The 15,913-nt window shown below is 19.8% G+C and overlaps 4 protein-coding genes across 4 annotated transcripts; 3 read left to right on the forward strand and 1 right to left on the reverse strand.

The window, feature by feature from the left end:
• Nucleotides 1-2,193: 2,193 nt before the first annotated feature.
• Nucleotides 2,194-3,375, reverse strand: PBANKA_1129200 (conserved Plasmodium protein, unknown function; the record flags this gene model as incomplete). Its single annotated transcript, XM_034565843.1, has 1 exon — nucleotides 2,194-3,375. The coding sequence occupies one exon, from the start codon at nucleotides 3,373-3,375 to the stop codon at nucleotides 2,194-2,196; it is 1,182 nt and encodes a 393-aa protein (XP_034422499.1).
• A 2,426-nt stretch (nucleotides 3,376-5,801) lies between these two features.
• PBANKA_1129300 (ribosome biogenesis protein YTM1, putative) lies at nucleotides 5,802-7,280 on the forward strand (the record flags this gene model as incomplete). Its single annotated transcript, XM_034565844.1, has 1 exon — nucleotides 5,802-7,280. The coding sequence occupies one exon, from the start codon at nucleotides 5,802-5,804 to the stop codon at nucleotides 7,278-7,280; it is 1,479 nt and encodes a 492-aa protein (XP_034422500.1).
• Nucleotides 7,281-9,007: 1,727 nt separating this feature from the next.
• PBANKA_1129400 (conserved protein, unknown function) lies at nucleotides 9,008-11,663 on the forward strand (the record flags this gene model as incomplete). The annotated part of the gene is made up of 2 exons (XM_034565845.1): nucleotides 9,008-9,115; nucleotides 9,348-11,663. 2 exons carry the CDS (start codon nucleotides 9,008-9,010, stop codon nucleotides 11,661-11,663), a joined length of 2,424 nt encoding a protein of 807 aa, XP_034422501.1.
• Nucleotides 11,664-13,049: 1,386 nt separating this feature from the next.
• Nucleotides 13,050-15,062, forward strand: PBANKA_1129500 (bifunctional methylenetetrahydrofolate dehydrogenase/cyclohydrolase, putative; the record flags this gene model as incomplete). The annotated part of the gene is made up of 1 exon (XM_034565846.1): nucleotides 13,050-15,062. The coding sequence occupies one exon, from the start codon at nucleotides 13,050-13,052 to the stop codon at nucleotides 15,060-15,062; it is 2,013 nt and encodes a 670-aa protein (XP_034422502.1).
• Between the last annotated feature and the right edge of the window lie 851 nt (nucleotides 15,063-15,913).

A 15,913-nucleotide genomic window follows, 5' to 3' on the forward strand; every position in this document is an offset into this window, starting at 1 on the left:
TTTTTTCTGACAGCGTTTTAATTCAAAGTTTAAATTTTAGAAAAAGATAAGAAAAAAAAATCGGTAGGATAAAAGAATGTAATTGTTGCTACTATATAATATTATTAATTACACAAAAATAATCATCCATTTTTGAAAATAACTTATATAAAATTTTAATAAAAAAGTGTATTATTTTCTTGACCTTCAAATATTAACACAAGTAAAATAAGTTTATACAAAAAAAATTATAAAACCCATAGAGATTTATTAAAAAGGACCAAAATATGATATAAAAAAATAAAAAGAAAAAAAAATGATGCTAAGGAGCATAGAATGTGTAATATAAAAAATATTATGTATTTATACGTATTTATATATATTAAAAGCGTGAATAAACATACATCTCCTATGTATTTTAAAAAATGTATATGATTGTATACTTATATAAAATATGTAGTTAAAATGTGCAATAAAATTGAATTTTGAAATCTTCTTTTTTTTTTTTAACGTAAATAATTCGAAAATTTTGCACATATAACAATAACTTATACATTCTCATTATTCTTATTATAATTTGAAATGATATTAACATGTTTTAGTTTCTGTTATTTAATAAATTATAATTTAATGTGTTCTCATTTTTCTTATTATAAATAGTATTAATATTATAATTAATATAATACTTGAACTGAACACCCCTGCTAATACGTTATTTCAAATACCTTTAAAGATTTATAAGCTAGCGAAAAGGAATAATAATAACAAAGCAGTGATATTATTTATGTATTTTTTCGTTTTTAAAAGAAATATATATAAAATAAGCAAATAAGTATATACATAACTGATAAAATTAACAAAATGTGCTTGAAATAAAAAAATTATATTTTTATTTTTTCTTTCTTATAAGCCAGAAAAGTAAAAAAATGTAAAAGAAAAAAGACAAACAATGTGCATTGTATTCTCTTTAGAGAAACAATAGAATAAAGGGAAAAAATTAAAGAATACACAATTTAGTACATATATAAAATAAAAATATAGGGAAGTAAAACTTCATACAAATTTCAAGTTTACAAAATTAAGCTATCTATATATATAATATAAAAGTAAAAAGCATTTATATTAATTTCATTTGTCCCTTTTTAAAGCAAATGCGTATTATAATAGGCAACTATATTTATTAATCAGATTAAAAACTGTGTGTATGCAGCATATATATTGCCCATAAAATGTGGGTAAACAAATATATTGTGTGAAAAGTGTATGAATTCCTAAAATAAAAAAATTGAATAAATGAGATATTATATTAACAAAAAATAAAACTTATTCATATTATTATTAAGAAATATTTACTCATATAATACTATCATAGAATATTTTATAAGTTCAGTTAATCATATAATGGCTCTTAAACATTTTGCTTTTTGAAAGCATACTATTATTACTTTTTTTAATGATTTAATTATAGAAAAAAAAAGTGTTATTAAAGCATGTCTATAAGTGCAAACTTCTAAAATATTATTTATATAACAAGAAAAACAAGTATATAATATACTAACGAAATAAAAAATTTTATCATAAAAATTGAATATATCAAAAAATAATTTGAAAAAATAAAAAAACATTAATGTGCATTTCACTTGAAAAAAAAAATTATTTTTTTACCATGATACAAAAGTAAGGAAAATGTAACAAACATTTATCAAAATAACCAAAACTGATATATATATATATATATATATGCATTTATATATAATTTTTTGAACAAATGAAAGTCAAATATAACAAACAAATAGAAGGAAATAAAATTTATAATAAAGTGTGTGGATATTATATGGTAACATTTTTTTCTTTCTCACACTTTTTATAAATATTATGAAAAAGAAAATAACGGCAAGCAAGTAAAATGAGTTCGGAAAAAATTAAATACAAACTAGTATCTATCCTGATTTAATTCTACAAACGATATTTGAAATTGAAATAGGATAAAAAAATATATTAAAAGAAATTAATTTTTTTTATCATTTCATTGTTCAATCATAGACTGATATATTTTGGTGAAAAAATTGGAAACAAAAAGAAATAATTAAAAAAGTGTCTATTATTTCTTCGCAATATTTCTAAGCACTTTCAATTTTTTGTAGGTTAATATTTTATTTATATTCCTACTTATATATTCATAAAAATTTTCTGAGATATTATCGTATTGTTTGGCTATATTATTTTTGAATTATCACGCTTATTGAATATGTATTTTTTGTCAACCATACTATATTTTTTAATGGATATGAATAATATATATAATAAGAATGAAAAAAATAACAACCCAATAAAATATAAAAAGTATTTAAATTGATAACTTGGGAAATTAAAATTTAATATGCTACTATAATTTATCGGTTGATGTATATAATATCCATACCTTTTTCTAAGTTTTTCAGAAAACCCTTCTACAGGAATATTTAAATCATGGTTAAGCATATTATTTTTATTATTATGATTATTATTGTTATTATTCAATTTTGCAACACCGGAAATTGGAGATGACATATCATTAATGTGTGATGTGTTATCTTTTTCTTTTGTTTTTTCTAAAATGAAGTGGCCGTGATTATTATAGGGCTTGTTTTTTATTTTATGTAATTTTTGCATTATGCTTTCATAATAACTTAATAAATTTATGCAATTATTATTTAAATGGTTATAATTTTGCTTTAAACATTTATGAACTATAGAAAATTTTGAAAAATCGTCACAGTATTTATTAATAACATCAGAGCATGAATATAATAAAGAATTATTTAAAGATTTTTTACATCTTTCTGATAAATTTTTTTTTTTTAAAGTAATACATTTTAATACATTATCTTTATGACAATTGTGATTTTTTATATCTTCTTCACACCCTTTTATTGGTTTTATTGTATTAAAATTCTTTGAAATAGCATTATTTATTTCTTTATCATATATATTCACAAAATCATAAAAATTTAGAAAATGCACATAATCATTGGCTAAGGTTTTATTACTACCCTTTATAATTTTTATATTATCTGAGCTTGTCATATTACCCTTATTCTTTTTTAATTCTTCAGTTATATCTAAGGAATAAATTGAATAAGCGGCAGGTATTATTTCGGCTAGCATATTTGTTAATATAGTTATATCATCTTGAATTGGATTATTTTTTTTATTCCTTTTATTTAATTTATAATTATCATTAATAGTTAAATGATTTCCCACTCCTGTAAACATAGGTTGCATTAAATCATTAAAAAAATCATCATTTAATATTTTTATGTCTAAATAGGAACTTTTTGTTAATTGTTGTTGTATTAATAATATAACCCATATAATGGGTGAAATAAATATTCTTAGGTTTTTTATCATTCTCATATTATACGAATATTATTATTATTTTTATATTCCTGTGACTATATATCCGTATTATAAGGTGGTTATATTATAATGCATTTATATATTAAAAATAAAATTCGGAAATACGATTCATTTGGTAATACACATACATATACTAATGAAGGAAAAAAAAGCTATTCATATTACTTTCTAATTAAATAATATTTTGCAAAAAAAAGAAATAAAAACAAATATCGTACCAAATAAAGCATAAATAAAAAAAATAATAATATTTATTTGCTTAGTAGAATTATATATCTGTATTTCAAAAAAACTCAAACCAATATTACAATAAAAATATGTATAATGCAGAAATAAATAATGTCTAATATTAAAGACATGTAACAATCCCAAAATAATAGTTTGTTTTATTACTTATTTTATATATGAAATAAAAAAAACCGATAATAACGTGTGTTGTATATTATTGGAATATTCAGCTAATTTGATAATTAATTATATATGGAAACAAACAAGGTCGTGAAAACATGTATATAGATATATGCATGTATTATAAAAAATCAAACAAATAGAAAAAGTTTAAGCGTATCATAAAATATCAAGATAATTTATTCATTAAAAGATATAAATTTGTATCAAAATAATAATTTAAAACTACATTGTGAAAACTATACAATATTTTATTGAATAAATAAAATAAACAAATAAAAAAAATATATAATATATATAAATAAAAGGGAAAACGCATACGCACATAATAATAAATGTTAATATTTCCTCTTTATGGGTATTACATCCAAAAATTTTAATATATTTTTTTTTCGTTTTTATTTTGTAATGTTCAATATTTTTTGTATATAACTTTTGCAAAGTACACATTTATGTATTTGAATTATTTTATTTTTTTTAAATTACCAAGAAATAATTATTTGCATATTTTTATTTATGCTTGAAAATAAAAATATAAATTGTTTTGAATATGTCTAACAATGCACCATGTAAATTAAATGCATGTATAATATTAAAACATCAAAACAAAAAATCATATTATATAAATAAATTTGTTTATAATATATGTTCAGGTATTTTTTATTTATATTTATTTAATTGTTTCACGTTAAAATATAAATGATATATTATAAAATAATATAATATTGCAACCTTATAATAGTTAGACAAATAATATTTAATGTATATTTCCAATTCCTTAATATATCCATAAATAAAATTTGGTGATACTCAAATAAAAGTAAAAAATTAAAAAAGATATGGAAATTGTTATAATTTAATATATACAAGCGAAAATGTATATATCCAATTATTTAACCTTAACTTGAAGTGTTTTAAGACTTTAAAAAATTCATCACATATATATATGTGTATAAATATATGCATATACATACGATATTTATAATGTTGTATTGTTTGTCTATAAATAAATATATATTATAAAATGTGTTATTTATACAATTGTGAATATTTTTATGATCTTTATATTAAAATTATGTAAAAAATTGTAAGATTTAATTTTTAGAAAATAATAATCTGTTGTATTACAATATACTGTTATTTTATCTTTATTTTTTTTGTTTAATGAAAAAAAAGTTATGTGTGTTTAGGTATATAAACTTATTATAGCAAATAAATTATTAAGGTTAATATATGTATCTATTATATTTTCTTTCACAATGCTATACCTTAAAAAATAAACTAAATAAAAATATATAATATAAGCATATAGTATATTTGAGACGGTCATGGGGATATTTAAAGTCTTTTATGTTTAAAACTTCAAAAGTGAAAATATTAATTTTTTCGGCTTAAAAGGGAACAAACATGTTTAGGAAATTTATTTAAAGGCAAAATATTATGTAGGTAATTTTTTTTTTTATTCATTCTGTTGATATAAGTTAAATATTTTTTTATGTTGTTGCTCTTTCTTTATATGCATGTTGGTGAATTAGATATTTAAAAATGTAATTTAATTAAGTTGTATTGATTTACATTAATTTTACAAATTAAAAAAAATAATAAAAAAAGGCGAAAAAAATAATATATAAAAATTTAAGAATGATATGTATAACTGTTTTTTTATCGCTTCTTTAGTATGCATATATTAAATTTTTTTTTAAAATAATATATATTTATTTAAAAAAAAATTGAAAACAATTAGGTTGCATTTATATCACATTTTATATTGATGAGTTATAAAAAAAAATTAATATAGCATAATATAATTTTTATAAAAAATAACATTATTTCATTAAAAAAATATACATATGGATTTTTTTAAAACAGCATAACATCATTAAATATATCTACATGAAACGGTAAGTTGGGATTTATAAAAAAAGAAAAGAATAATCCCTGGTTCTCCATTTTTTTCTGCAACGATTATCTCAAAATTCTTTATTTTTTCTATATTTACACTATTTTGAGAAAAAATGGGAAAAACTCAGGGAAATAAAAAAAATAACAAGTTAGATAAAACAACGAATGATGATATGCCAGAAGATGAAGAAATTGCAAGTGATGAAATACTTTGCTCAGAAACTGAAAGTAGTAATGATAGCAGTGAACATTTTTCCAAAGATGAAGAAAATGAAACTCAAATCGACAAAGAAATACAAATATATTTTACTTCAAATATATCAGATGATAAATATAAAATACAAGGCAATACAACTTATACAATACCAATCTATTTTAAAAGAATTGATTTATCAAAAATGGTAAAAAAATTATTAAATATAAATGATGATGATGATAATTATGATGGTAGTATATCATTTGACTTTTTAATAAATAAAAAAATATTAAGATCTTCTATTTCTGAATTTTTAGAAGAAAATAATATATTATCAGAGTCAACTATTGAAATAGAATATATTCTATGTTTAAAAAAAAAAACAAGTAAACATATTGATAATATATCTGAATGGATATCAAAAATGATTATTAATGAAAATATATTATATTGTAGCACATTTGAAGGAAATATATTATATTATGATTTAAAAAGTTTTAATAAAATCGATGAAAAAATGATATCAAATACTCCAATATATTCATTTAATGTATGTAAATATATTCCCAAAAGTGATGACGATATTTGTAATAATCATTTTCAAAATATGCATCAATCTGTTATTGGCTTATTCAATGGTACAATGAAAGTTTGTTTAAATGAAGAAACTGATAAAGGAATATCTTTAAAAAGTGAAATATATTTAGGAAACAATGAGGATATGATAAAATGTATCGAATTTAATAAATCTTATTCTTTGCTTATATCTGGAGGAACTGATAACAAAATAAATATATATGACAATAATCATATTTTAGAAGAATTAAATAATAATACAAACAGTAATAATAAGAGAAAAATTAAAAATATAATAACACCCAAAAAATGTATATATAAAGAAGAGGGTGTTATAACATCACTATCATTTTTAAATGATAATAAATTTTTATGTACATCATTAAATAGTAATATAAATATTTATGATACAATACATACAGATATAGTTACTTCATATTCATATAATAAATCTATATTATTAAGTGATATTATTAATGATAATTTATTTGTAATATCTGATGATCAATCTATTATTAAATTATTTGATATACGTTGTTTAAACCAAAAAAATGTAATAACATTAAATGGAAATAAATATTATTTCCATGATAAAATTATAACTTCTTTAGAAGCAAATAAAAACGAATTATATATTTTGTCATCTTCTCATGATGGTTTTATTAATATATATGATATTAGATTAAACAGATCACCCATATATACTATCAAAAATGAAAACCAATTAAAATATTTATCATCTATTTGGTTTTATAATAATGATCAAAATAACTCGATTGTTAGTGCTGACGAGAAGAATTTGGTTATCCATCAGTTTTAGTTCAATTGGAATGTGAAAGTGAATACTGGGGCCATATATAACATCAATTCATTTGTTTATTCATTTGTTTATTCAGGGTTTACTTTTTTTTCATTAATCAAGTAGCCTATAGAAGGATGCTCATTTTCCATATAAAAATATATACAAGAAAAACCTTCCTATTCGTTGTATATGCCCCAATATTTTATTTGTACAATTTTATGTTTTTTTTTTTATTATTCTTATAATTTTTATTTATATTTTATTAATTTTTTTGCGTTGATTAATTTTATGTTTTTATTTAAATTCATTTAACTTAATTTTATTCACCCTATTTCCATAATTTACACATGTGTAATGTTTTATTCGCTTTAAAATATTAATTAAAGAATTAAAAAAAAAATTGTTTTTTAATCTATTATTAAACCTGGAAAAATTGATAAATATTATGAAAGTCTTTTTTTAAATAAACCATATCCTTACATTGGGATTTAATAAAATAGTGGAAAATATTTTGTTCAAAAAAAAAATTCTTTTGCAATTTATTTCATTTGACATAGTACAAAAAAAATAATAATATAATATTTAAAAATGTATAACTTGATAAAAAGCATATAATTATACATTTGTAGAATTATAAAAAAAACTGAATAAATAAGACATAAATTTATGCTTTTTACATTTTTTAGGAGGTTAATATATATACAACTTTTTGTCTTTTGGTAAATTTATTAAAAGATATGTACACATAATATATATCGTAATGGACATAACCCCAATATATAACTGCTTTTTCATTTTGTTTCTTTTTTTGTTATCGTCCTTTATTTTATTAATTTTTTTTTATAAATTATTGGAAGGCGAAAAATAAAAAACTTAAGTTTTATTATTTATATAAATGCGATTGATTTTTTTTTTGTGGCAAAATGCTACATTGACACTGTAACAAAATACAAATAATTGTTTCCTACATATTTACAAATAAACTAAATATGATTATATTATAAAATATATTTTATTAATTTATGTGTATATTTATGCATGCACATATTTATGAAATGTGTTTTATATATTTCTCCCCCTCTTTAAAATGATAAAAATATATTATATATATATATATGCATAAATATGTATAAATATATATATGTATGCATTTATAATTGGTAGCTATGCTTATTTATAAGTGTATATATATATATATGTATATGTGTGTTCATCCCTTAAGATTTTCAATCAATTAATTCACTAAATATACTTTACTTTTTTCCATATTATTAAATCTGTCAAAAGCTGCAATTATTTAAAATTGTAGAGATTATATGAAAGCTTTGTTTTTTCATGCACACGTATGTATGAGCCATACTATATCATAATATGCATATTATGGTAACAAAAGGGCTAATAAAAAATAAAAATATATAAATAAACATATATATATATATATATGATACTTTGTACGATGTTTTAAACCTTCCTAGAATAAAAAAGGAAATAAAAAAAGAAAAAAAGGAAAAAAAAGAAAAAAAAGCACAAAAAAAGTATTAAAAAAAAGTATAAAAATAAGAAAACTAATTATCGCAGCAATATTGATAATTAGAAGAATAAATAAAAGAAAAGAAGTGTTCGAAATAATGCAGTGTTAAATAACTTAAAAAATGTGATTATCAATACCCGCAATATATAGATAATTAAAATTTTAAGAATTAATAATTTTTTATATAAATCCTTATTTTAAGAACCTTTACAAAATGCAAACAAATGAAGAACTTTTAAGAAAAGAAGAAGAAGAAATTTCAAAAACCATAGCCTTGTCCCTTGAGGAATATCATGCTTTTCAGCAAAGAAATAACCAATCTGTAATCTTAAAATAATAAAAAACATAGATAATGAATCAGTGTGAAAATACACACATTTATATATACATCCTTGTGTTTACATTTCCATGCATATATATGGATGTTCGACAAGTGATATTTATGCAAGTCATAAAAAATATATATCTTTTTTCAATTATTTTTTTCATATTCTCAAAAAAAAATAAATTTATTTCGTTTTTTAATTTTTTTTTCAACACTATCCATTTCACAGAACTTAGATATAGATGATGAAAATGACGAATTGCTGCAAGAAGCAATAAGATTGTCCATTTTAAAATGTGATACAAAAAATCCAGAGAAAGAAAAATCCGATTTAAATGACAGTTATTATGATATTGCAAAAAAAAATTTTGATAAAATTACATATTATTTATGTAATAATTATGAAACAACAAAAAATCAAACAGATATAATTGATAATAAATTATTTTGGAAAGAAATATATAAAGATTATAAAAATATATATGTAATAATAAAAGATTATATAAATAATTTACATAAAAGAAATGAAAAATTAAATGAAGGAAAAAAAAATTCACATTATTCAAGTAATGATGAATATGATAGTGACGAAAATTCAAGCGATTGCAGTAGCTCCTCTTCTTTATCGTGCCAATCCTTAGAACAAATAAAAAAAACATATAAAAATATAAATTATACAACACAAGATTATTGTAAATGGTTAAAAAAGGGTAATAGAAGTAAAAGTTTAAATGATCATGTATATGTAAATTATTTATTAACTGAAATGAAGTTACTTGAAGATGCAACCAATTTACATAATCTAGTTTTTGGTATTAATAATTATAAATATTCAAATAAAATGGATATACAAAAATGGTGTAATCATAATATATCATTTTATGATCATAAAAATATAAACTTTGGGCTTCGTCAATTTTTAAGTGGCCCTTGTGGACTTATTTCAAGTATTCAGTCATATATCATAATAGTTTTACTTTTTAATTATAAATATAATTTTTTATGGGAAAATGATTATTTCAATGTTCTCAAAACTAACAATGATTTTATGAACATGTTATTCAATAATACCGATAAAAATAAATCAGCCAAAGAAAACAAACTGAAAACAACTAATATTTGTAAAGAAGACATATCTAAGGATTCGAAAAATGTCGGACAAAAGGAAGGTATACATTATGATAATACAAATGATGTACATAAAAGTTTGGGTACAAAACAAGTTAGCGAATTTAAAAATATAGAACCATCACATAATAAGGAAACATATTCCGAAAAAAATGATGAAGAAATGAATAAAAATGATAATGAAATTTTATATTTAGTTAGAGAACATATTCGGGATTTAAAATATTATTCTTTAGTAGAATCACTAGCATATATATTATATCAATGTACTGATAAGTCATATTATATTATTGCCTTTCTGTTACCAGAATGTTATGATTTGACATATTTTTTAAGCAAACAAAATAGTGATGAATCTATTATAAGAGATATAAAAAAAATAAATATATATTATAAAGAGTTTAGTAGTATAAAAGATGTTATTCGTTTTTATTTGGAACATTTTATAATATTTTCAAGTTCAACTGGTGTCATATCTTTTCTTTACTCAGTTATATTAACTAGAGGAATAAATAATATAAAAGATGATATGGATGATATAAATCATCCATTAATAGGTATATATGGGCATTGCTCTCAAGAATTAGTAAATCTTTTATTAACAGGACGAGCTTGTTCAAATGTATTTGATAATAATAGTATCATAAACACATTCTTAAATAACGATGTAGATATTGTAAGTACATATGAAAACGGAGGAAATAGTAGTTGTAATAATTCATATTCTGTTGGAATAAATAATGGAAATGATTCAAAAAATTCTCAAAATATTATGGATATACAAAATTCTTCATCATTTAATAAAAATAATATAATACTTAAAGGTATAAATAAAAGACCATTAATAGGATTATTAACAGATTTTGAAGCTTTTAAATATTGTGAAGTTGGTAATTTTTACAAATATCCGATATATCCAATTTGGGTTATTAGCAGCTCTAATCATTATACTGTTTTATTTTCATTAAATATAAAAAATTCAAGATGTACAAGTGAAGAATTATATTTAGAAAAGCTTAATAAAGTGTGGAAAAAATATGATAAAGAAGATAATAAATATATATTATCACATTTTATATCAAGATTTATTGATGACTTGAATATAAAAGATGAATATAAAAATATGTTCCAAGGTTTTGTAAATGATTTAGATATATTATTATATTCAGAATTTAAATCATTTTATTTGCAGATCAAGCAAAAAGATATTGATGAGCAAAAATTTTCTGATCCACCAAAAGACAAATATTTTTATTTATATGATGCCCAAGAAATACCAGAAAAAGCGATTACTTATTTTTTTTTAAAGGGAGTTGATTATGATGTTTCACATAATAACAACTTGAAATTCTTTAATACAAGATGGCCAAACAACTCAGTGGAAATTTTGAATAAGACCAGAAAATTGAGCCAATAAATTTTCACCTGTTAATCAATCGAGAATATATATATTTTCTTATTTATAAAACGGTGTTGGCATTAATCACATAAGAAAAAAAATTATATGGAACAAAAAATTTTACCGAATTAAATTATTTTATGGCCGTTTTATTTATTAATGCTTTTTTTTTTAATAATTCAATGCTGTAATGCGAAAGGATTGACACTCTGCGATTCATTGATTTCATAAAATAAAATATATGCATGATATGTGTGTGCATACTTTTTTATACTTGTATTTATGAAATTAATATTTTTGCATAGTATTCGTAGGGATATAAATATGTACCCTTTTGTTTTATAAAAATGTATATATTTTATGCCACCCATTCGCCTTTGGTTATTTATTTATTTATTTATTTTTATTTTTTTTACAAAGTTAAATGAGCTAGCTGAAGTTTCAATTTTACATTATCCTTCATATAATTATCAATTTTATTTTCAATAAATGATGCAAACATTGTGTATGTTTTATTTTATTCTACATAAAACTAATAAATAATATTGAATAATTTTAAAACAATAACAATAGTTTTATATTTTTAGGACTATATGGGAACACACGTATACAACTATGATGTGTTTGAAGTAACACTATAGCATTTGCGTAAATATATTCTGAACAATGCATAAAAAAAAAATTTTTTTTTTTATCAAATATGCATATTGCGTTTTAGAATATGTTAAATATTTCTTATTTGATTTCATATAAAAAAATGTATTTACGCTAAATAAAATTTAAGGAAATAATAAACATGGGTACTATAAGTCCTTATATGCATATACATAAAATAGGTTCCTTAAAAGTTAAAAAAAAACAAAAATGTTTAGAATAAAATTATACCGCGATTTCATCGACGAATACATATATATAATATTGCACTTCATTGTTTCATAATTTTTTCTCTATATTTTTTTAAATAATAAAATGAAATGAATTAAAGTGGAATTATTCAAAGCGTGAAAGTCAACAGTTTTTATAGAAATTGGCAACAAATTAAATGTATAAAAATGTGAAAAAAAAACGAAGCAAATTAAACATTTAATCGGATGCTAATTCCTTTTATGTCACGCATTATCAAGTAAATGAATATAATGAACGGCTATGAATAAATATTTCCCAATTTAATTGGAAAAAAATAAATTTTTCAAGTAAAATGAAGTTGCTGTTTCGTTAATCAATTTATTAATTTATTTATTTTTATACAATATTTATTTGTTTTTTGGTAGACCATATATCCTTAGCAAGGGTGTATAATAAATTTGATAATACAGGAGTTATCTTAAAAAAATTATTTAAAAATTTTAATTAAAAATATGAATTTTGATTTTTGTAATTTCTACCATTTAAAACAATTTAACAATGAAGCCTGAGTTGCTTATTGGGCTTCCAATATCAGAAAAAATTGATCAACTTATTTTAAAAAAAATTGAAAATTATAAAAAGGAAAATTTAGAAAATGGTATAGAGCTTGAGGTAAAGAAAAATTTGTATGTTATATATTCAAAAAATGTGGTAGCATATTCTTATTTATATATATTATTAAAAAAAAGTATATACTTAAAATTGGATATAAATTTTATACTAGTAAAAATAGATAAGAAATACTCTCAAGAAAAATTAATTAATTTAATAAAAAAAATTAATAAAAAAAAAGGAGATAATACATCAATTCTAATTTTATCACCTTTAAGTTTTCATATAAACAAGTTTTATGTGTCAAAATTTATTAGCGAAAAAAAAGATATTGATGCTTCGAATAATAATGCAATATTTAAAGTATTAAACATTAAGAAATCATTATTACAATTTTTTGGATTAGACACAAATTTTATAAATAACGATAAAAAAAATATAAATTTTGTTAATATATATACTTATATTCCTCATTGTAAAAAGAGAGACAACATTTATGATACATATACAAATGAAACTTTAAATAAAGAAAACATATTTGATGTTAGGAGTTTTGACAATGAATGTATATATCCACAACGCTTTATATCAATAACACATATTCCGAATTTTATATATTTGGTACAATTATTTTTTTTGATTTTTCAGTCACTATTATTTATCTATTACATGCTCATTATAATAAATAAAAAATATACTTTGATATATTGTATACAAAATATATTGACAAATAATTGTGAATATATATATAAAAAAGATAAAGTAGAAGAATATAATGGAAATATTAAAAAGACAATCGTTAAATCAAGAAATTATTATAGAGATAATTCCAGTAGTTTGGATATTAACAAACCTTTGAAAAATATATCCATAAATATGAATACAGAAATTTATAACTATTTAAATGAATTTACTAAGTTTAATATACCTTGTTGTGTTCATTCCATTATTTTATTTATTAAATATTACAATATTAAGATAGAAAATAAAAAAATATTAATTCTTAATAATAATATAAATATATTTTTAACATTATTTTATTTTTTTTATAAAATTGGGATTTCTACAACAGTTTATGATGCAGTCAATGGATATACTATTTGTAGATATAACAAAGACGCAAAAAAAAAAAGAAAAATTTATTTTTTTATGAAAATAGACAAAAAAAAAAAGAAAAAAAAATTATATGTCCATGATGATCATGATTTTAAAAATAAAATTCGAAAATTTATAAATAATTATATATATAATATAAATAAGCATATACAGAGTAACAAAAAATATGTTATCATCAAAAATAATTTGAAAAAAAATATTATCAAAAATTCCGATATTATAATAATTGGTATTGGATATTTTAATGTTTTAAAGAAAAAACATATTAAAAAAAATGCCATAATTTTAGATCTAGGTATCAATTTAATATCTACAAGCCGTATAAAAAAAAAAAAAAAAAAAAAATTATGTACTAACCAAGTTGAAAATAAGATACAAGAAATAAATGAAAGTACAATTCCGATTGAACCATCTTGTTTATGTGAACGAACATGTTTTAGTATCAAATATAGAAATAAAAGAGTATACGAACAAAAGAAAGTTCAAAATAAAAGAAAATGTAGAAATGTAAATAGAATGTCTTTTCAAAAGACTGATATTTGTAAAGATAGCTGTAGTTATCAAAATGAGTATATAAAGAAAAAATTTAAAAATAAATATAATCAAATATTATTAAAAAATGATCAATTAAAACTTGAATTTGCTAATAAACTATCGAAATTTTTTAAAAATTATGAAATATTTGGAGATGTAGATTTAAATTGCAGAAAAAATTCTTCACATATTTCGGCCGTCCCTGGTGGAATTGGCCCCATTACAACCTCTATGTTATTTTATAATTTATATTTAAAAAAAAGTCATAAAAATTTAATAACAACTAGTGTAAAAGAAAATAACATTTAAAAAATGTCCGTAAATGTTTATAATTATTTTTATTTTTGCGAATTATTTCCTATTTGTTTATTATTTATACAATATTACCTTTTTAAGGCTTGCTATTTTTTTTTGTTTTTAATAAAATAATTAAAAGAAATATTTTATATATGATTTGCATATAATATGTATTTCAATTTTTTAATGTTGTATATATGGTTATATATATATAAATATACTATATTTTGGTAATAGTGAATACTTTCAAAACTGAATTTATGAAATAACTTTTTTTAAATGTAATTTATTTCCCTATTTTATATCATTATAAAAATAAATATGGAGGATAAAATATATATATTTGTATGTGTGTATCTTTTAAATCGGCATTTAAGCAATGCTAAATATTTTTTTTTGAAAAATTTAAGATTATAGACTATTTAATATGATGGAAAAATTCGTTAATACAAAAATAGAGAAATAACTTTTGGATATATCTTAAAAAGTAACTTAAACTGTTTCATGAATGTATAAATGAATAAAATGATGAATAAGTTGAAAATAAAAATATAAATATAAATTTTAGTATAAGACATAAATAATAATATTTTTTTATATTTTTTTTTCTATATTTATAAAAATAACTATTATCGTGTTAATAAATATATTGCACATGTAATGCACAAATGTCAAGGATTAAGAATTATCATTTTTTTTCACTAAATATTTATTTTGTTTTATTTTTCCATTTTTTAGTAACACTATCTATACCTCAAAATGAAAGTTAGATATATATAAGACATTATATTTTTCAATAGGGAAAAATAAATTAATTCCATTTTTTATGTACTTTTGTACTCTCCTTTAAGGGTTATATATAT

The sequence above is a fragment of the Plasmodium berghei genome (genome assembly GCF_900002375.2).
Source record: "Plasmodium berghei ANKA genome assembly, chromosome: 11".
NCBI classification, from domain to species: Eukaryota; Apicomplexa; class Aconoidasida; order Haemosporida; family Plasmodiidae; genus Plasmodium; species Plasmodium berghei.